The following is a 22,338-nucleotide window of genomic DNA, read 5'->3' as shown; positions in this document are numbered from 1 at the left end:
TACTGCTGGTACAAGCACAATTTGTCAGTAGTGTCAGCAGTTGGTATTTAAGCGTTCTTCCTTCTATAAGGTTTCTTTTGGTCACCATATTTAACCTATGTGTTACATTATCTTGTTCTTTTTTAATGCTTTTGTGAGCTAAACACAGTTTTAGTTTTGCAATCCAGTTCTATGATATTCTATTACACCTGTGTAAGCAGAAAATGATATTTGATTCATATCTAACAGTGCTGGGCAGTTGGATGAAAATGTCAGCTAATGGCAGCTGTTTGAATCTATTGTTTATTGGCCAACTGAAGCAATTTTATTTTGTTGATTTAATGGTCTCCCTCATTGAGAATTCAACTCAGTTAATGTTTAACCTGTAAAGTGCAATTTAAAGCTTGTGCTAACAGGAACTGACCGCTGGATCATTTTGTTAACGTTCTTGTTGCACTGATTTCCATCTTTGACAAAACAGAGCAGCTACTAAATGCCATCTTTACTGATGACTGTCTGATCAATTGGTGAAGAAAAGCATCATCAAAAGCGTAAATTATATTTGAAAATTAGACCAAAACCTGTATGTGAGGCTGTGCACACTCATAGTTAAACAGTAGAATTGGTCCTTTATAGGCCGCAAGTGAAGCATGTGAGTGTGTGTGTGTGTGTATGTATGTATGTATGTATGTATGTATGTATGTATGTATGTATGTATGTATGTATGTATGTATGTATATATATATATATATATATATATATATATATACACACATATATACATATATATGTCATGGTAGAGACTGCGATTTGGTAGAATTGGAGTTTCTACCAGTAGAGATTGCGATTGTAATCTCTACTGGTAGAAACTCCAATCCTACCAGTACAGATTTGTCAGGGCTAAGGTTAGACTTTTAAGGTTAGGGTCAGGGGTCAGATTTAAAGTTCCATCTCTACTGGTAGAGATTACAATCACAAACTCTACTGGTAGAGACTCCAATTCTACCAAATCGCAGTCTCTACCCTGACACACACACATATATATATATATATATATATATATATATATATATATATATATATATATATATATATTTATATTTATTTTTTTTTTTTTTTATTTTTTTAAGACTGAAAAATGATAAATAATATTTCGTTATTTTACAACTTATCATCTAAAATATACAGTAAAATCACTGACAAAAACAAAAGCATTAATTTGCATGTCCGCTGTAAAAATTTGTATATTAAAGAACTGCTATTTTTCAGCTTTTTATCTATAATATCGAGTAAAATCACTGAAAAAGAATATTAATTTGCATGTCAACTGCAAAAAAAAAAAATTAAAAACAGGACAAAACTGTGAATAATGTTGACATCCAAAATCAATATTTTTATTCCTTTACAACATTTAAAATAATGGCAGAATTACTTCTTTCTTTTTTTACTGAATTTAAATTGTTTCAATAAGTTATTTATTTTACTTGATGTTATTGGGTAGACAAATATGGATATAACAGATTGAAAAATGATTAAAAAACATTTTAACTTATATTTTACAGATTTATATCTACAATATCTGTTAAAATAATTGGAGAAAAAGTGCTAATTTACATGTTGGCTGTAAAAAAGGCAGAAAATGTTAATAATGTCGACATCAAAAATCAGTATTTTTTTTCTTTTACAGAATTAAAAATAACCATAAAATGACTTCTTCGTTATTTTTAATGAATTTAAATTGCTGAAAAATTCTTTATTTTAATTGCTGTTATTTGATAGAAAAAGTATTAATATTAAATATTGAAAAATTATAAATAATGTTTTAACTGTTATTTTACAGCTTTTCTTTCTGTTTTGGTAAAATTCAGATAATATGCAACATAATCACTGAAAAAAGTATTAATTTGCCACATCAGCTGTAAAAAAAAAATTTAAAAAAATGTTCTTTTACAATGTATGACAGTAAAATAAACTGTTTTAAAGAAACTAAAAACATGAATATTTCTCACATATTACACATTTAAGGAAAAGTAAAATGGAGCAAAAATCAGAAGTTTAAACTGGCAGAACCTGATAAAATCTCAGGCTGATATAAACTCCAACGCTCTCTGTATAATTAAACCTCCTCTGCTCTCCTCCTCTAATAGAATTCTAAAACTCCTCCACTTTCACTCTGCTGTCAGATCAGTCAGGAATCCGGTTCACCTGTGGAACCAAAACCTCTCAGGGACGCCCAAAAAACACGACGTCACAGCTGCAAAACATCTGCTGACGGAGTGATTTATGAGCTGCTGCAGGAAGCGAGGCGCTGTGGAGGACAGGAGCTGCAGCTGAGACATCCTGACTTCAAACGTTACGGCCACTCATTTGTCATCGTGCGTGAATCCACAGCAAAACTGCCTGAAATGGTTTGGCAGTGTCTGCTCTGAAGGGGGAGAATGTGCTCGGATCAATAAGTATCGCACCGAAAACATGTCTGACAGCATTCCCAGAGAGGCTGACAGAGCAGAGCAAGAGTGAAAGCAAGAAGCACATCCAGACACTGAAGGCTGCTGCAGTTTTTAGTTAAATCACCAGTTTCACTATTTTATTATGTAGGAAATGACAAAAATGTGGGATTAGTTCCTTGTTTTCTTTGGGTTTTGGGTTTTCGTTGGATAAAACAGTTTTATAGGATTATTTTATTGGCATTTTAGCACTTTATGAACAGAAATAGCTTTTAGATTAAAGGATAATGAAGATAATCTTAGCTGTAGCTTAGCAGCCAACTAGCGCTGCAGCTATTATTTCCATAGTTGGTTAATCTGTTGAAGGTTTTCTGCATTAATCAGTTAGTAGCTTGGTCTGTAAAATGTCAAAAACCCCAGCTTACTGTTACAGGACAGGAAAGAATTCAGAAATATTCTTATTTTCAAAGGTCGAATTTAGTCTTTTTTCCTTGGAAACAGTAGCTGACAGTGCAATCTCTCCCCAAAGTCAACATAAGGCCTTGTCCTACACAAGTCATTTTTAAAATATTTTCATGTGTTTTAGCGTTTCATCTGCATGCAAACAGTTTCACATCACTGAAAACTTTTGGAAAACTCTTTCCAGGGTGCAGATATTCAGAAAATGTGAGTGCAATGTTAATATATCGAGCTGTAACTGATGATTATTTCCATTTGTATTATCTGTTGATTATTTTCTGAAAGAATCTTTTAGTTGTTTGGTCTACAAAATGTCATAAAAGCCCAAGATGACATTGTCAAATGCCTGTTTTGTCCACAAGCCAAAGACTTTGAGTTTACTGTCAAACAAAGAGGAAATAAACCAGAAAATATTCACATTTATGAAGCTGGAATTTGAGGACTTTTTTCCTTAGAAACAGAAGCTGACCATTCAGTCTCTCCACAAAGTCTACTTGGCCTTGTCCTTCTGCAAACAAGTGTGTTTTAATATACAGCTTTTTTTATTTATTTACACAAACTCTGTTTAAGATCACTGAAAAACTCTTTCCAGGGTGCAGATATGTGTATAAATTGATTAGAAATGGGATTTTTACCTTGGAAAAACTTACTCCATCTGATCAATCAGTTATCAAAAGCTTTAAACAACTTGATACTTATAATCGACTAATCGTTGCAGCTCCACAGCCAACTACTAGTGCTCAGTTTGCCTCTGAACAGGTGACTCAACATTCCAAATGCTGGTGATAATGAGCTCAGTTGGTTGCCTCGCACTCACACTGCTTCCCGTTTTCAAGGGAACATGAAAATAAGAGCGATAACACAAACTTTGCAATCTGTGTGCAGTGAGTGATGGATACCCTTACCGTCGCAGAAGAAACCCTCTAACAGAGCAAGTTTAACCCTGATTGTGTTTGGTCCAGTTACTCCATCGTAGTATTAGAAAATCCAACTCCATAGTTTCAATTTGCTGTCAGCTTGTTTTTGTTGGCATGCCTCATATGAAACCTTGTACACACTTCAGAATGCACCATTAACACTCCTGTTTGGTTCATTTACCAGGAACAGCAATGATGTTCCTGGGTCAGTTTGACCCGGGGCATTTATAATTATCCAAAAATGGCAGTAAACATTGTTTATATGTCGTCATTAACTCCATTACTAACCATTAAAATATTTAGTGCAGTGGTGTTCTTTACCTCTCACGGATCATGGTTCAGTGAGGATAACTGAGGTACACTGGAAACCCTACACAATAAACTACTAAAGTTGTACATGACATTGATTTTTTTTTAAATTCTTATTATTTATTTTACATTTTTGAATTTTTTGGCTGCACAGTGACTTTGGTGGTTAGCATTCACCTTGCAGCTAAAAGATCTCCGGTTCACATTCCGGCGTTCCCAAGATCTTTCTGCATGGAAGCATGGAGTTTGCATGTTCTCCTGTGCATGTGTGGGTTTTCTCCGGCTTCCTCCCACAGTCCAAAACATGCTCAGGTTAACTGGTAACTCTAAACTGTCCTTAGGTGTGAACGTGAGTGTGATGGTTTCTCTCTACATGCAGCTCTGTGATAGGACTGGCTGTCCTCACCAGGTGTCCTCTTACCGGCTTTGCAAAAGTTCTGTTACACTTGCAAAATGAACACAAAGATTTTTTGGTGCAATAAGATAATTTTTTATTTTCCAAATATTCAATATATGTGTAATGATAATATTAATCAGAAATGTGGCCACCAAAAGTTTTATCTTATTGCACCAAAACTCTGTGTGTTAATTTCCGTGAATGTTCAACAAGTGTAACAGAACTTTTGCAAAGCCCGGTCCAGCCCCAGCCCCTCGTGACCCTAGTGAGGATTAAGCGGTGTATAGTAATGGGGTGGAAGGGTCAATCTGACTCGCAATATAACAGTAGGCCAGGATATGCTAGACTCCTACTAAATGTTGCGTTGGTTGCAATGAAATCCACTCAGGATTTTAAAAAAGATGGTTTGTTTGACAGGAATAAATCATGTTTTCCCGGTATTTTGTACTACTAAGTGCAAAATGATTCATTCCCATGGCAAATTTGGATGACAGTAAGTTGAGAGACGCCTTAAAAACTGAAAACACGCCTGAGCTCGGTGACTGAACACATTCCTGCTTCATCCATCACACCTGGCTGTGCACCTGTCACACACATTCCCATCGTACCACAACTTTAACACGCACTCCCAGCATTCCTCCCCCAGCCTTCCCCTGCAGGCTCAGGTGTTCCCCACACACAACTCCGGCAGCCAATCAGGAGCCTCGGCAGCAGCTTCGAGGACAAAAAACTGCAGCTTTAAGACTCTTTAAAAAGTGTGTTTTCTTTACAGATCGGTCACTTCCCCTCGGAAACAAATCCTGGATTAGTTGCAGCCGTTAGCAGCATTTACTCAGCTGGGAAACTGATATGAAGAAGAAACAATAATCTCCCTCCATCCTAAAACTGCTTCCTGAGCTTAAAGATCTTCCTTTGTCTGTCCAAATTTAGTTTCGGAGCCTCCAGCTGCTCTGCAAACTCATAACTGCCGCACATCGTCAGCTGGAGTGATTGCTAGGCTTGAATCACAACTCAAAACACATTTTGTTCAGAATGTAAAACCTTTTAAAACTCTATTGTTAGACGCTCGTGTCAGATTCCTGTTGCCTCGTTATAATGTTACGATGCATTGTAAGGTTTTCCTTAGTCCGACAGCCATCAGATATAAAAATGTACAAGAGTATCTTTATTATCTGCATTAAAGGGGGATTGATTTAGATAAGAGATAATATAAATATAATATAAAAATAGATAATAAAGCAGAAGCACGTTTTTAAATCAGAGAATGCACATCTTCGTCTTTTATCGAATTGAAAAAACTCCATAACTGACTAAGAAGCTGATTTAATATCCATTATAAATAGAGTTGTCATCTTTGGCTCCTTTATGTTACTTATCCAATCTGATTCATTAAAGGACACATTTAGTCGTTGTGCATGGCTTATGCACTACAGAAGCAAGATATTTGTGAAAGAAACTTAAACAGGGCTGCAAAAAGAAGCATTAAATTAACAAACTGTGTCTTTTTGTCAATTATGCACAACCTTAATGACTTCATTGATTCGCCACAAACTAAATCTAACTGTGCTTTGTGAATCAGTATCTTGAAAGGAGATCCGTGCCATTTTCAGTCGTAAACTGCAGTAAGGACAAAGTTTTGATACTATACACAGTGTCCCTACAGTCTGGACACATGGGAAAACTCATTAAACTCAATTTTTTTTTGGCCTCCACAAGATTACATATGCCTTTGTCGAAAGAAGAAAGAGTTGAACTTCTCAGCGGACGTGATGGATGGACTTCTTCAAAGATAGAGTTAGGGAAGTGATTTTTGGGGTTAGCGTGAACTTTAGCCACGACCAATTCTTTAGTTTCGACTCATACATTTGTTCATCCAGAACGGGCTTTGTCCATGATGCTGCCGGCTTCTTTAAACTTTTGAATCACCTTCGCCACCATGAAAAAGCCAAGTGGAATCCTCCTTGGATACATACATTCAATTCATCTGCTATCTTTCCATACGTCCGTCTTTCACGTCCACTGAGAAGTACCAGTTCAACTCTTCCTTCTTCAACAAAGCTCTGGTGGCCAAAAAATATAGTTCATGAGATTTCCTGTGTGTCCAGACTTTAGGAAATCAAAAAGGCCACAATTCAGAATGTAGGTTAAACGCTGTCGTCTGTGCTTTTACATCTTCAAGCCTCCTCCATGTGTCAGTCACACTTTTTCTGATGCTCAATCACATGTTGTAAAATCTGTCACGCCGTTAATGTGTCTGTGTGTGTCTGTGTGTGTCTGTGTGTGAACCTCAGGTTAATAAAACATTATACAAATTAGTATTCATCATTTACCATTGTTGAACTGAAGGAATCAAATCAAATGCAAATCAATCAGCCTGACTGTCTACACGAAAATACAAAACAACTGATGCACCTATGAGAGCTCCTAAAGTCGTGTCAAATCAGAAGTCTGAAAAACAAGCGGCTACAAATTACAGTACGATAAGAACAACGATACATTGAACAAGCTGCAAATCCAATGTGTGGACAGATAGAAAAATGGAGTTAATCCTGAAGATCACACGTCTATATAATGTTCATAGACATGTCTTAAAGTCCTGTTAGCAAAGTTAGCATTAGCACTATTGTGGCTGCATCCAAAACTGCGCACCATTCGCCTCAAAGAAAAGAAGATATTGGTCCACAATCTGATGTCAAAATGCAAAAAAAAACAACAGAGCTGCAACAATTCATCAACTAATTGTCATAATTAAATTCATTTGCAACTATTTTGCAAGTATATAAGCAATAATTAAGAGAAAAAACTCATTTCAACTTTGTTTCCATGACCTAAATGTGTGTTTGTGTTTGAATGAAAGACCAGAATACATGGGGAAAGCTGCATTTTTAGAAGCATTTGGTGACACAAGGACAAGATCTAATTTGACTTTATGGAGAGATTAGAACGTCAACTAATCGTCTCAAGAGAAAATGTGTAACTTCTCAGATTCCAGCTTCTTAAATATGAATTTTTTCTGGTTTCTTTTCTCCTCTATGTCAGTAAATTCAATATCTTTGGGTTGTGGACAAAACAAGACATTTGCGGATGTCATCTTGGGCTTTGGGTACAGTTCATCAGTGACAAACGTCACTGATGAACGTTTTTCACTGTTTTCTGACATTTTACAGCACAAACAACTCAAAATTTATCACAAAAAATAGTTGCAATAATCCCAACATATCATGAGTTTCTTAATATCTTAACAAGAGAAGACATATTCTAAAAGCTCCACTTTCAGTCAATGACCAAAAACTGGTTTTGCATGTGGACAAAGGGCCAAAAACACTGAAAATCTACATGTTACATAACACAAACGTACATGTGCACGAGGCCTAAACAGACTGGAGAGATTTCATTCTCAGCTGCTATTTTAAAGGTCAACAATGAAGTTTCGGTTTCAAATCTTGCTGCAAAAAAAAAAAATAGAACGAGTACAAATCAAATCGATGCGGTATTAATAGGACACTATAAAGCACCTTAACAGGATCCTGAATGTGAAAAAACCCCACATCACATGTACGTTATTTCGGCAGCATGAGGTGAAACTACTCCTGTGACGACGACTTGCCCATGTTTGGTCAATAAGCTCACCAAAGCCTTCCTCTCAACACTTCCACCTTTACATGCTAATTTCCTGTGGGAAACCTGGTCGCAACCCAGACCATATTTAATACCAGAGTATTAAATGTACCAGTACTCTAAATAATGAGCCATTTCTGCACTATTAGTAGCAGAAAATGGACCAAAATGCAAAGGAGCCACAAGCCATGTAGTGAGTAAAGTTCTGGGTAAGAGTTTGCTTTTTGCTGATCTGAAAATGTACTTTTTTGTTCTTTTTGTGGCAGCAACTGTCCTGATTTCGACACCGAGTACATCCGCAAAGGTCTGGATGTTCTCTCCAAGTTCCTAAAAAGCATTCCTGGGATAAAACCGCCATCCCATAATGAAGTAGAAGAGTCAGACAGAGGAAAGCCAGGCGAAGACAAAACAAAGATCCCTCCAGGAATCTCCAGATGGAGGATAACGTCAGAGCAGGTGGAGGATGAGGGCCAGCAAACATTTTTAATTCTCTTTCAATCGGAGCGTTGCAGCAGCACAGACTCACACCGGAACCTGTTGCTGTGACAACCGCGGGTTTCTGTGGCAACGGCGGGAGATACTAAAATCAACAGGGACTGAGTCACTTCCTGTCTCACACAATCCTTCCTCTTTTGAAAGCGCCGCCCGCGACGACGTCGACTCCAGAGGCAACGAAAAGATAAAACACACGCGAGGCCGCTAAGATCAGGACACACACACGTACAAGTGTGTGTTTGCATGTGCTTTAATGTGTGTGTGTGTGTGTGTGTGTGTGTGTGTGTGTGTGTGTGTGTGTGTGTGTGTGTGTGTGTGTGTATGTGTGTGTGTGTGTGTGTGTGTGTGTGTGTGTGTGTGTGTGTGTGTGTGAGAAAAGGTGTCACTGATTTCATGCTAACACATAAAAAGTCGGCCTTTGTGCTGAATACAAAGTTTGTATGGCTGTTTTGTACGTGCTTTTAAGATTCTGTCAGTTTAATACAGTTCTAGCTATTAAACCTTCTATTTATTCATTCTTTTATTTCAGAAATTGACGGCACAAGTTGCCATTCTGCCTTGTTCTTGGTTTTTTATGCCATTTCATTTTTGTTTACTGCTTGAAAGTCTTTATCCTGTCTTACTTTTTTGGACATATGTTAGTTGCTGCCTTACTTTTGTAGCACTTTTATCAACTCAAGGTTATTTTAAAACGTGCTAAAATAAAAAAAATGATTTCATTTGACATGAATGAAATAAATTGTCTAACTGGAACTGGCTTCATAAACTCAAAAAACACAAAATATGTACGACTGCATCAACTGTTTTGAGTTAAGACAACTTCTAATGAAATAATGTCCATCAGCAAACTACACTGAGTTAGCAGAATTAGCTTTTCCTCTACAATCAAAGGTATTTTAATCATCAGTCTAAACTTTCTGAAATTGTCCAGATATGTTATAACGAGGAAGGAGATATGAAATTCTCAACCTCAAGTGAAGAAAAATGAAGTTACCTCGACTTAAATTTAGCTTTAATTTAACTAACACGGAAGATTTGAGTTTAAATTATTCTTCGTAATAAGTTGATGCAACATTATTACATCAACCAACCTTTCAAAATAATGTTTACAACTTCAAAAAATATCTAACACGTGTCCAACACATCTTGATCTTAATATTACAATGTTTAGTGGAGGAAAAAAACAATTACACAATCATTTCAGGAACTTGTTTTTAGCTTCACATTTTACCCAGCAGACCCACAGGACAATAACTGCAAATAATTTCAACAAAAATTAAGGCAAAGTTTTCAAGTTTTAAATGATATCTATATAAAAGCAGCCATCCAAGGACTCTGATGGCAAAAAAGACTCTAAAATTAGCAAAATTATGATTATTATCTTTAAAACCGAGGTGAATCGAAACACATTCCAGCTCTGAGACTTCTCTCCAAATGCCACGGCAAAGAGAAACATCTCAGGGGCTTGTTTTTGCTTTCAAGACTTTCTAAAATCAACTAAAATACGACCTGAACGTGCCTAAAAGTCTGAACAAGTCAACAGACTGTGAGAGATTTCAGCCACTAATCCCTGCAGAAGTCGAGTATAAATCAGCTACTTCCTAAATTCAACCTTGTGGAAGTCGCTGGAATCATTTCATATCAAGTCAGATGAGGTTAGAGACGCTGCAGCACCAGAAACCGAATCTGCAAACTGCTGCTACTCAGTTAAAGCAACTGAAACTGGAAAGGCTGATTTCCATAATGACACCGACTATTAAATTGTGTTTAATGCGGAAAGGCCTCATCAGGTCTGACACCCGGTCCAGCTATTAGAGAGAACAACTATTATATACTGCTACTATTTGTCACATATTCAAGAAAGATTGTAGAGATTCAGGGAAACAAGGAGTTACATGAAACAGCTTGTGAAGAGCTTAGCATGAGCTTCCTGCAGCTTTCTAAAGAATTCTACACATTAATGCTTCTAAAAGTTAGTTTTCACGTCTGAGTGACATTAAAATTAGAAGAATACTGGTGCGAAAACCAATTGAAAGCATTAGATTCATGTAAAATGGGCTAAATTTAGATTTAAATAAGGAACAATGAACAAGACAGCAAGACTCTAAACAGATGCTTGTTGTGCTGCTTGTATCACTGTCAAATGCACACCAACTGGATCTAAAACCTGAAAGCCACTGAGTTTGCGAGGCTCAAACATCCAAACTAGAGTCAAGAACCAACTTTAAATAGACTATTTCCAAGGTCGAACGTCAGCTTTGCGAGTTTTAAGTTAAAAAAAAGCTACAATTCTGACAACTAACTGTTTTTCCAAGACAAAATGACAAAATCCAAAGTTCTGCCAAGTTTTCTTTATCATAGATGAGAATAAAGTCAAGTAATTTGGTTTTCGAGCTACTATTTTCACAAAAGCTGCAAAAAGAAGGCTGTCAGAAGCATATAGTGGCAGTTTTTCATGATTTTCTAACATCTTAGGGATCAAATTATCAGCCAGGTACAAAAACTGAACAGTGTTTCCACTTTTATTACTTTATACACTATAAATCCTTCTTTATATCCACTAATATTTCCTGAGATCCACTGTGAGAGACGTTTTCTTTGTCATAGAGAAGAAAGTCAAGTAATTTTGTTTTTTTAGGCTAATGTTTGGACAAATGTCATAAAAATAAGGTTTTTAGGAGCATATTGTGGTGGTTCTCCACTATTTTTGAACATTTTAGGGACCAAATTAGTCAGTCAGTAATAAAAACTATTCAGCATTTCACCTTTTATTACTTTATGCATTATAATTACTTCTTTATATCTACTAAGATCCTCTGAGATCCACTGTGAGAGACCTTTCTTCATCACAGATGAGAATGAAGTAAGGAAACTTCGTTTTCTGGGCTGCTTTTGAAAACATGTAGTAAAAAGAAGGATTTTAGGAGCATACAGTGGCTGTTTAGCACAATTTTCTAATATTATAGAGCATACAGCAGCGATTTTTAATTTTTTTCTAACACTTTAGGGACAAAATTATCAGTCACTAATGCAAATTTTCAGTATTTGCAGCTCTGAAAGCTCAGTTTTTACTTCATAAAGTATAAGTCCTTCTTTATATCCACTAATATCCACAGAGAAATCATCTGAAACATGAATCGGGGCTCTTTGTTTCGACTTGCAGGTGGATTAACTCTAGTCTTCTTACCTCTTGGCCTCCTCCAGGTGACACAGGTACTCGTAGGCCATGTTCTGCTGCCGCCGCTCGTCCATCTCCTCCGCCGTGAGCCGCTCGACGCCATCCAGGACGGCTGCAGCCACAAACACAAACAAAACGACGCTTTTTCATTTTCAAAATCATCAAAAACGTGAATGAATGAATGAATGAATGAATGAGAACATGACACTGTTGCTGCAGAAAGACGGTGGTGAATTCTGGTCACATCTGTTTAAGTTGAAGTTTTGTTCTGCTTGCATAACTGAGAAAATGTTTCCGTGCAGCTACGTGGCCTCTGCAAAAACTTCCACAAACTGAGGTGTCTCCCAGGAGAGCCGCCTTGTTTATTAGTCATCTGTAGAGCTCCAAGTGTGGGACTGTGATGTGGGCATGCCTGCATCTGTACATGACGTACTCATTCATACACCCAGAACAAGAAACAATGCCGAGGACGCTATGGGGCGATTCCCAGGAGATTAGAGCTGAGCCGGCACATCCAAGGCTCCCCAAAGCAAGTTTTTCCCAAATTATGAATCGGCGGGGGGATGGGACGGGAGGGCGCGCAATACAAAGAGGCCTCTTTTTGAGCCTCCTGTCACTGCTGAGGTGAGAGAGTGAAGCCTGGATGGGATGAGAGGCGACTTCCTCAGCAGGTAAAACGGGATTTTAGCAAAAACTAGGGGGGGAAGTGGAAGGGAAACTTCAGAATGCCCTTTTTTTTACCACTGATACTCAAAGATGAAAAATACAAGGACCAGCCTTGTCTTCCACAGTTGATGGATGCATAAAATTCATTCATAGAAGAATTTCTCAGCAGTTTAAGAGGGATTTTAGCACAAACTGAAGGGAAAAGAGGAAGAAAAACTTCAGACATGCTCTTTTTCCAGCAGTGACATGTGGTGAAAAATGCTAAATACTGGGACCAGCCTTGCTTTGCACACTTGATGGACACATACAATTTATTCCCAGGCCACTTTCGCAGCAGGCTAAACGTGATTTTAACTGAAACTGAAGCACAGAGTGGAACAAAAACCTCAGAAATTTGCCTTTTTTTTACCACTGATATGTGGTCAAAAATGACAAAATACATGGGACAAGGCTGCCGAGAAAAGAAATTCTAGTTTTCCACACTGCACGGACACAGAAAAATCATTCACAGGCCACTTACTGAGCAGATTACACTCAATTTTAACTAAACTGAAGGTAAGAGTGAAAGGAAAAACTCCATTTTTTTCACCACTAATATGTGCTCAAAAATGAAAAATATACTGGAACGATGCTGCTGAACAAACTGACTCTTGCTTTCCAAAGTTGACAGACACATAAAATTCATTCAGAGGCAACCTTCTGAGTAGAGAAATGTAATTTGAACTTAAACTTGAGGGAAATGTGGAAGAAGAACTTCAAAAATTAGCTTTTCCCATCACTAATATGTGATCACACTAAATAGACATAAATTAATTCAGAGGCCACTTTCTCAGAAGGTTAAACGTGATTTTAATTGAAACTGAAGGGAAAAGTGGAAGAAAAACTTCAAAAATTGACTTTTCCCACCACTCACCAGTATTATGCACTCAGACATTATAAATACTGGGACCAGCCTGCTGAGGAGAATACATCTTGTTTTCTACTGTTTATGGATGCATAAAATTCATTCAGTTTTTTTTTTTTAATTATACAAGAAAAACTCTCCAGAACTGATTCCTGGGCGTTGGTTGTTCATCTGGTAATTACATCTCCATGTAGAAGCAAAACTTGATGACTAAATGCTGACTGCTGTGTTCTGTTTTGGAGATTTGCTGAAATTAAACTGTTAAACTAACTTGTGCACGACAGGAAAAGTTGTGTAAAGTGTAAAAGGCCTCCTCCCTCCTGCTGCTGCGATGCTTTATTATAAAAACGCGGAAGTCATAATAAGCAGAAAGCATGCTGTCAGAAGTTTAACCTGTGCGCGCTTCCAGCAAATAAGCGACTTTTTCTGGAGGTTTTGCAGCAGCAGCGGGAAGATCCGGACGAACCGCAGCTGCTCTGGAGTCTGATGCATGTGGAGGTGAGGAAAGTAAGAACTTACAGCCATATCTGGGCCGGAGTCCGTCCGTCTCCTCTGAAGTTGACATCCTCTCTTCAGAAACTCTCCGCTGCGCTTCAGTGGCAACACAAACTTTTACGCACCGCCTGGAGACCGAAGCGTCCGGAGCTGGAGCTCAAAGCGCCGCAGTGAACCTGAGAAAAGCCGCTGAGGACCCTCCGGCCCTCCAGTTCCTTCTGCAGTTTGAGACTTTTTCTGCTTCTTCAAACCTCCCTGATGTCACTGGGTGTGTTCTTCCTAATCCTGAGCTATGCGTTTCAGGAAACTCAGCTCAGTGGCCAGCAGGCGGACAAACTGCAGCCGCAGCGCCGCCTGCTGGCCTCTGGAGGGCCGGAGGGTCAAACTGAGGTCCGGGGGCCTCCAGAGGCCGTCACAAATCACTACAAAGTTCACAGTATTTACATTAAGCATCTTTCTTGTCAATAACTGGAAACTGAGTGCGATAAAAACTTCAGAAATTGCCGTTTTCAACACTGATATGTACTTCTAAGCCAAATGATCTTTGTTTGGACACATAAAAGTGGATCCCATTCATTCAGTTTCTTCAAACTTTGCCTCAAAATCATTCAAAACTTGATTCCTGAGTGTTAATTTGAGAATTTTACCTCCGTGTAGAAACAGATTAGTAGCAGCAGTGGCTGGAATGCAACTTAATCGTTTGTTAATGATGAAAGCCTCATAATAATAAAAATAGAATTATGTGTTGTGTGACCTTCTTTCACTCTGGGGCAGTACAGTGAGTCAAATATTTGTCACAATTATTGTTTCCCACAGTGAAATAAACATGATCCACCACAATATTTGGGGGAAAGGTGAAAGTGGAGATTTCTAATTCAGATAGTGAGAAAACAGCTTTTTTAAAAAAAAATCTATAATTTTTTCATTGGAAACTCATTGCAGGTATTTTTTTAAAAGAAAGATATTATTATGAAACTTCCCCAGCTGACACATATTTTTGAGTTCCAATTTTTCTTTGATCTTTAACTATGCAAATGAGTCATTAATATGTCATTAATTATGTGCTAATTTGCTACAAGGTGCAGTAAAATCAACATTTAAGTGTGTACTTTGGATGTTTTATTTCTGGTTGTTCTAAAAGTTATTATGTCATGAATGCAAAACATCCCAGAAACCACTGAAAATTGGCCACAGACATGAAAAACCTACAGAAAACCTGCCTTATTTTAGTCATAAAGCTGCTCAGTAACTTGTAAATCCTTTCATTAATAAACATCTTGTAGTTGCAGTAAACAGCTGCAGTGAGCTGCTTTTAGCTGCTTCTTGTTCTGTGTAGTTTTTATTCGTTCATAGAGGACATCAGTGATTTATGATCCTCTGAAGTGTGTCGACTGACTGCAGCTGATATTTTAAACTCTGCTGTCAGGCTCCAGTGATCTGCACGGTTTCGCTTTCCTCCAATCAGCTTCTTCAGCTTCTGCTTATTGATCAGTTTCTGATTTCTAATGTTCCCAGAAAGACTCTGAGGAAGTTTCAACAATCGCTGCTGCTCTTGAGAACATTTAAGCTCAAAGTTAGAACGTTTAATAAATGTGACGTTGTGTAGCAGAGCAGGAGGCTTCATATCCAATTAAATCACCAAATATTCTACATTCTAATATACCATTTGTTTTTACCAGGGACCTCCGTCTTGTATTTTTTAAAGACTCAAACTTCAATCGTGGCAGATTCTCATTAATCACTTATTGGGTTCTCAGTGGATTTATGCCTGTTTAATTTGAATAATCCTCATTAAAATGCGTCTAAAATGTTATCGTGAGCTCAAAAGCTGGAAATAAATGATGTGAATCTGTTTGCCTTTTAGAAATTCACTTCTTCCACTGGAGTCAGAATCTATTAATTAACTAATTTTTGATGGCTTTTTTATTATTCACCAACTATTTTGTCAAAAGATTAATCAGTTTGAGTAATTCTAAATTTCAATTCTAATCATGAAAGCCTCACGTGGCATAAATCTGCCGGAAATAAAGTCCAAGACAAAGACTTTCTGCACTTATCAAACAGAGCTGTGCCTGAAGTTGCAAATTAAGGATAAAGCTGCGAAGATTCATTGATTGGTTAGCAACAATCAAATTAATTTTGATTGTAAATTAGTGTTAATAATCAGTTTGAATAATATTTCTTTTAAAAAAATAGAATCAAAAGCAGACAAAGTTTATCATGTTATTGAGAATATGATTTAATATTTAATTTATTAATATAAAACTTCGAGTGAGAGTCATATAATTAGAAATGTGATTGATGTTTTCAATTGAACCCAGATTTCAATAAACTTGAAACTGAAAATATTTTTAATTTTAATTCCGCTGCTCTGTAATTATATTTGATCCTCACAGTAATAGGACGCAGTTTGAATTTTAAAAAATCATTTTTAAATTCTATGACATATATTCAGATTTCTTTGCTATTATTTTAAGTTGAGCAATAAAAACTCAAATGTAAATTCTTCAAATTCAGTTTCTGGTGGCACAGTTTTCAGCCAACATATTGCAGCCACCACAATAATAATGTTATTTCACTCTTGCATTGGTGAATTAACTGATTTGACTATTAGTGGAGATTCATTTCTTCATGTTAACGTTGCATGAGGAAAACAGGAAGGAAGATTTAAATGGGACAAATAGGAAAAGTTTTATTTACATTTTATGTAAAATCAGGCTTAGAGGCTGTTAGGAGGTGGAACAGACAGGAACCAGGATTAACGAATCAAGAATGAAGCTCAAACGTGTGACAAAGAGGTGATTTTACAGGCAGTGAATGGATGATTGAATGTATAAATACCAGGTGGAAGTGATGGACAGTAACTTGAATAAACATCACATGTGATGTAGAAAGTTGTGTTAATTACCTCCGCCAGGAGGATATGTAATCACCGGAGTTTGTTTGTCTGTCTGTCTGTGTGTGTGTGTGTGTGTGTGTGTGTGTGTGTGTGTGTGTGTGTGTGTGTGTGTGTGTGTGTGTGTGTGTGTGTGTGTGTGTGTGTGTGTCTGTTTGTCTGTTAACAGCATAACTCAAAAAGTCATGGACGGATTTTCACCAAATTTTTACAGGATGTCCGGAAGAGCACAAGTAAGAATCGATTAGATTTTGGAGGTGATCCGAATCACCGTCTGGATCCAGGAATTTTTTGAAGGTCGAAGGACAATTGAGAGATGGCCGCCAGGTGGCCATCTGTTGAGTTATGCTGTTAACAGACAGACACACACAGACGGACACACACACACACAGACAGACAAACGACATGGCGGAGGTATGCGCTCTCCGAGTGCCTTTCTAGTTATTTTTATTTTTTTTTAGTTTCAGGGTCTCTTAACTTCTCATGAGTGATTACGATTGACTACAGCTGGTGACTCCTCTGGGCCAATATAAATGGAGCCCCCATTTGATCCACTCGTTGGACTTAAACACTACAGTAGGAAAGTCTGAGGAGCTCAGCAAAGATCAGAAAGAGCAAATTCTTGACTGGAACAAGTCAAGAAAGTCATTTGGAGCCGTTTCAAAGCAGCTTCAGATCCTCAAATCATCTGTGTCAACGAAACTCAATCAACAAACTATCACCTGCTGCTGAGAGGCAGTTGGTCAGGAAGGTCAGGAGTCGACCAAGAATCATCAAAAAGCAGATCTGAATGAATTAGAAGCTGCTGGAATACAGCTGTCAGTGTCCACAGTGTTTTGTATCAACAAGAAGAAGGAAGATCTTCCTCTAGAAGCAGAACCTTAGAGCTCCACTGAAGTTTGCTGCTGATCACATGGACAAAGAAAAGACCTTCTGGAGGACAGTTCTGTGGTCAAATGGAACAAAAACTGGCCAGAAATAAGTTTGGAGGAGAGAAGGTGAAGCCTTTAACTCCAAGAACGCCAAACCTACCATCAAGCATAGTGGTGGCAGTATCATGCTCTGTGGAATTGAAGATTTACACAAAGTAAATGGAATAAAGAAGAAGGAAGTTCATCTCCACATTCTGCAGGGAATCCTAAAATCATCAGCAGAAGGCTAAATGGGTGTCTCAATAAGACAATGACCCCAAATACACATCAAAAGTGGTATATAAAAACAAACAGTTAAATTAGAATGAAGGTTTTAGACTGGCCTTCTCAAAGTCCTGACTTAAACTCCATCAAGAACCTGTGGACTGTGATGAAGAAACAAGTCTGTGTCAGAAAGACAACAAATTCAGATGAACTGCACCATCTAACTTAATTGTATTTATTTATTTTTGCCTTAACATCAGGATTTCTACAATTCTGCAATTCTACAATTTCATTTAGCAGACGCTTTTGTCCAAAGCGATGTACAACACAAGCAAGAATTCAGACATAAGGAAAAACCTGTAGTAAGTGCAAAAAGTGCTTCAAGTGTGATTGGTCAAAGGTGTTGCCATCAAGTTGCAGAAGAATTGCCACCCCCCCCCCACACACACACACACACACACACACACACCCTTTTTTTCTTTTTAATTTTGTCAGCGCTAAATAAGTGCTGGGTTTTGGACCACCTGACTTATTCTACCCCTAAGGTGGAGTCAGATTAAGTGCCAAGGTGTTCTCTGAACAACTGAGTCTTCAATTGTCTTTTAAAAGTAGAAAGGGACTCAGCAGAAGGCACAGAGTTTGGTAATTTGTTCCACCATTTGGAAACAACAGAGGAGAAGAGTCTGGCTAAAGATATCGGATTTCAGCGTCCTCCCCTACTTACTAGACACTGTAGAAGCTTAAATTGTTAAATTTACCAACTTCAAAACTACACACAGAGCACTTTAAATAATGTGGAAATACTAATTGGAACTAAATTTCTTGGAATAATAAACTTATTTGCAAAACTTGTGTGTTTATGCTGCAAATGATTAAATAAATGTTGATTAAAAATCTGTTTGATTGCAGAGGGAAAGCTAAAGCTAAACTCCACTCACTCAATATAGTTTGCTGATGAAAGATAATTTCATGAGACGCTGTCAAAACTCAAGAACACTGCAAAAAATGTGTTGTTGTTGAGCCCAAGCATTTTTTAGAGTGTATTTGATGTCACATTTTTTGACCAGTTCTGCCTGTAATAAAGTGATCTCAGGATAGATGTTTGAAATGGATTCATCACTTCTGTTTTTGATTTTTTTTTTTTCTTCTGTGTCTTCTACTAACTGGTGTTTTTAGAACTGAGTCAAGTTGGAAGCTGAGACACTGGATTAATTCTGTATGGTCTCCCTTTTTACCAGCACTTGTTAAATAAATAAGAGTTGAATGCTGGTGGGTTTATCGTGCACTGATACCAGACTCTCCTCCTGCACGTCGGTCCTCGGGGCCTCCGGGCGGGGCTTCAGACCCGCTATAAGAGAGCAGAAGGTCCGGGAGATGCAGGGAGAAGCTCCTGCTGCGACCCTCGCTGCTCCCGCTCTCATCTGCTGCCTCCTGCCGGGACCTCCGCCCTCCTGCACCGCTACCTCCACCTTCCTCCACCGGACCTCCGCCCTCCTGCACCGGACCAGCACCATGGAGAGCTCCGGGTCGCTCCTCGGGCTGCTGCTGCTGCTCGGCCTGCTGTCGGTTCTGTGTCACGGTCAAGTTTCTCTGGAGGTTTCCGACGAGTTTGGAGAAGACAAACCAGAAGCAGCTGCGGACAGAGATCTGGTGAGTTTGTGGAGGAATGTGGGGAGTCTTTGATGCTTCTGGATCCTAAAGTAGAACGTTTTGTAGCGTTTATTTCTGAACATTAATCAGAAACCTGCTGGAAACATCGTGATAAACCCTTCGATTGTGTTTGCAAAGTTTGTTGTGTGCATGTGTTTACAGGCCTCTGATCTGAACTAAATGTTTTTGGGTGCATCTTTAAAAAAAAATACATGCAAGTTGCAGGAAACACTAAAAAATGTTCAACAATTTTGGAAATTGCTGATTTTTGCATGTAGTCAATTTGAGTCTGGTTTTGTTTGATGCAGCTTATTAAGTACATCATGGTTGTTAAATTAAAATGAATTAAATAATTTTCAATATTCCCTAACCTCTTAAACTCCCACAGCATCATTTTAGTTCCTGGTCAGTGTGTCAGAGTTTCCAAAGATGCCAAATTTGTCTGACTTAATTTGTTTAAAAAATGTATAAAATTATGTACAACATATTTATAATGTTCCAGTTTGATGGAATAGTGCAGCACCAAAAACTGCAGCATGTTGGGTTTGAGCATTTCCTAGAAGTAAGAATACATGAGATATATTACAATACAATGTTTTCTCTACATCTAAAGGAAATTATTTGAAAATATAGTTTGCTTTATGTTCATAGAATCCTTTCAGCTCTTTTAGATTTTCCTCCAGATGAACATTAACAACTTTATATTCCACCAATGAAGCATAAGTGACAATGAAACTTAACAAAATAAACCAGAAAGCTCCTGTAAATGCAATAATCTAGATTTATGAACTCATTTTGTAGAATCAGAGCACAAATATTTTTCTGATTTTCTTACTGACGACCTTCTAACTGAAATGAATAATCTCCAGTTGATTAATGACATTAAGACACATTGTTTTGTATGGTACCAGGCTATTAACTCATTAAATATGCACTAATTTGCATTCATTTACAGGAAATTAATTTGAAGTTTGAATAAAACCAGCTTTAAAATCTTTTGTTTGATTTTGTTTAAATATTGGATTCTAAGTTTCCAATATTTTGGAGATCTCTTTTTGTTATTAAATCCTATTGTACCACATTTTTAGTAAAATGTTCTAAAAATTTGACTTCAGATGACATATGAACGGAAGTGGACGCAAAACACCCAAAAAACAACAGAAAATTGGCAAGTACATGAGAGGAAACCTTTTTGCTGTAGTATTTATTATTGCTATCATTTATATTCTTGGTCCGACTTCATGCTAATTCTTTAAACCCTCTTTGGGGCTCCGTTTAGGACTGTGTTTAAAAGTTTATTGAGTTAACACAAGCAGGTATTCTTCTTTTATCTAATTTTTATTTGTATTTTATTTCTTCTTTGCAGTTGGAGGCGCTGGAGGCTCTGCTGGGTCGGGCACAAAACCGAGTTCCCTCCACAGAGAAGCGAGGCAGCATCCCTCTGGTGACCGTTCTCACTTTAACATTACAGCAGCGCAGCTTTAATTCAGCCATTTGTACGACCAGTCAGAGTTGTGGGTCTCCAGCATCCCTCCAGTGCTGTTTAATTAAAGCCGTTAGCAAGAGATACCTGCCACTAATTAAAAGATAACAAGAAAATGCAGACGACAGCGGTTCACTCGGTGGAATTAACAGACTAATCAGAAATACTGCAATTAGCTGAAGGAGGGAAAATTTAAAAAGCTGTGACAATAAATCAGCCTGTTAGCAACAGCTTGAACTAATGAACAGGATTTGATTAATTCTCTCTGCCTCGTTTTCATTCTCACTTTTTATGTTAAGTCAGTCTGACAGCATTAATAGAAATAATTACACTCATTAATCAGAGTAAATGAAGCCCTGTGAAGGACTGCGCTGGTGTTTGCTCCATAATTTGGGGGGAAAATAAGAAATATGACACTCTTTGTTGTCATTTTTACAAAATTAGCACCAGATATTCTTTTCTAAATGACTGCAGATGTATCGAATAGATGTAATTCCACTTTTTTTCCTCAGTGTGGGATGGGCGACCGTTGTGCCATGAAGTTCGGCCCTCGCATCGGGAAGCTCTGTGACTGTGGAAGAGCAGCAAACTGCAACTCCTACCTGCTAAAATGCATCTGAACCCCAGACTACTTTTGTTTTCCACTTCTGCAGGAACAAACATCCTCCAGCAGGCAGCACAACTTCCATAATCCAGCTCCACCCCTCAGTCACTCTCTGTGTCTAACATCATCATTTATCTTTTATTATTATTATTATTATTACTGTTGTTGTTGCCTGAGGAGAAGCATGGATTTTATACTGCTGACTGTTGTGGTGATGCTCTGTGGCATGTGGATGTTTCATGTTCAATAAACAGGTATGTCAACATAGATTTGTGTTATTTTATTTATTTGGAGTTTACACTTCGGGGATTTCAAACATATAAATCCAAGTTTCAAGGTAGCAACTGGAATTTCATTATAACTTCTTGCTAACGTTTGATATTTTGGCCATTAGTTCTCCAGTGGAATCATTTTTCATAATACTATGTTTAAAAAAGATGCATTGATGCAAATTAATTTGGTCATAATCTAGTTTGAAGCTGCAAACATTCTTCTCAAGTCAAACAAACATTATACCAGTATCTGAAAATTCCATGAATGAATAAATGAATGTTTTAATTTCGGACACGTGAGGAAAAAAAGCCACAAAAAAGTAATCAAAAAGTATTCTAAACAACAACAGAACTGTAGTATCTGATCTGAGATATATGTTGAGATATATGTTGCTTATTAGAATAGATGTGTTTTTTTTGTTGAAGGAAGTCA

At 37.6% G+C, this 22,338-nt stretch overlaps 2 protein-coding genes across 2 annotated transcripts in view; one reads left to right on the top strand and one right to left on the bottom strand.

Moving 5' to 3' along the window:
• iqgap1 (IQ motif containing GTPase activating protein 1) overlaps positions 1–14,144 on the bottom strand; it is a 78,126-nt gene extending 63,982 nt beyond the window's left edge. Inside the window, exons 1-2 of the mRNA XM_051960945.1 lie at positions 13,889–14,144; positions 11,809–11,911 (exon numbers count right to left, since the gene is read on the bottom strand). Of these exons, the coding sequence (XP_051816905.1) occupies positions 11,809–11,911; positions 13,889–13,934 (149 nt within the window). The 5' untranslated portion in view covers positions 13,935–14,144. The remainder of the gene's footprint in view (positions 1–11,808; positions 11,912–13,888) is intronic.
• A 5,105-nt stretch (positions 14,145–19,249) lies between these two features.
• On the top strand, positions 19,250–21,902 carry cartl (cocaine- and amphetamine-regulated transcript-like). The gene is made up of 3 exons (XM_022197391.2): positions 19,250–19,546; positions 20,913–20,990; positions 21,542–21,902. The coding sequence occupies exons 1-3, from the start codon at positions 19,271–19,273 to the stop codon at positions 21,647–21,649; spliced, it is 462 nt and encodes a 153-aa protein (XP_022053083.2). The 5' UTR covers positions 19,250–19,270; the 3' UTR covers positions 21,650–21,902.
• The last annotated feature ends 436 nt before the right edge of the window (positions 21,903–22,338 follow it).

Source organism: Acanthochromis polyacanthus, chromosome 2, assembly GCF_021347895.1.
Source record: "Acanthochromis polyacanthus isolate Apoly-LR-REF ecotype Palm Island chromosome 2, KAUST_Apoly_ChrSc, whole genome shotgun sequence".
NCBI lineage: Eukaryota > Metazoa > Chordata > Actinopteri > Pomacentridae > Acanthochromis > Acanthochromis polyacanthus.
This window is presented reverse-complemented; position numbering and strand designations above follow the sequence as displayed.

Excerpts from the sequence above, each read along its gene's own strand:
- cartl (XM_022197391.2), top strand. The coding sequence starts at position 19,271 with ATGCAGGGAGAAGCTCCTGCTGCGACCCTCGCTGCTCCCGCTCTCATC. Across the intron at positions 19,547-20,912 it reads CAGCTGCGGACAGAGATCTG|TTGGAGGCGCTGGAGGCTCT; the intron begins GTGAGTTTGTGG and ends TCTTCTTTGCAG. Across the intron at positions 20,991-21,541 it reads AGCGAGGCAGCATCCCTCTG|TGTGGGATGGGCGACCGTTG; the intron begins GTGACCGTTCTC and ends TTTTTTCCTCAG.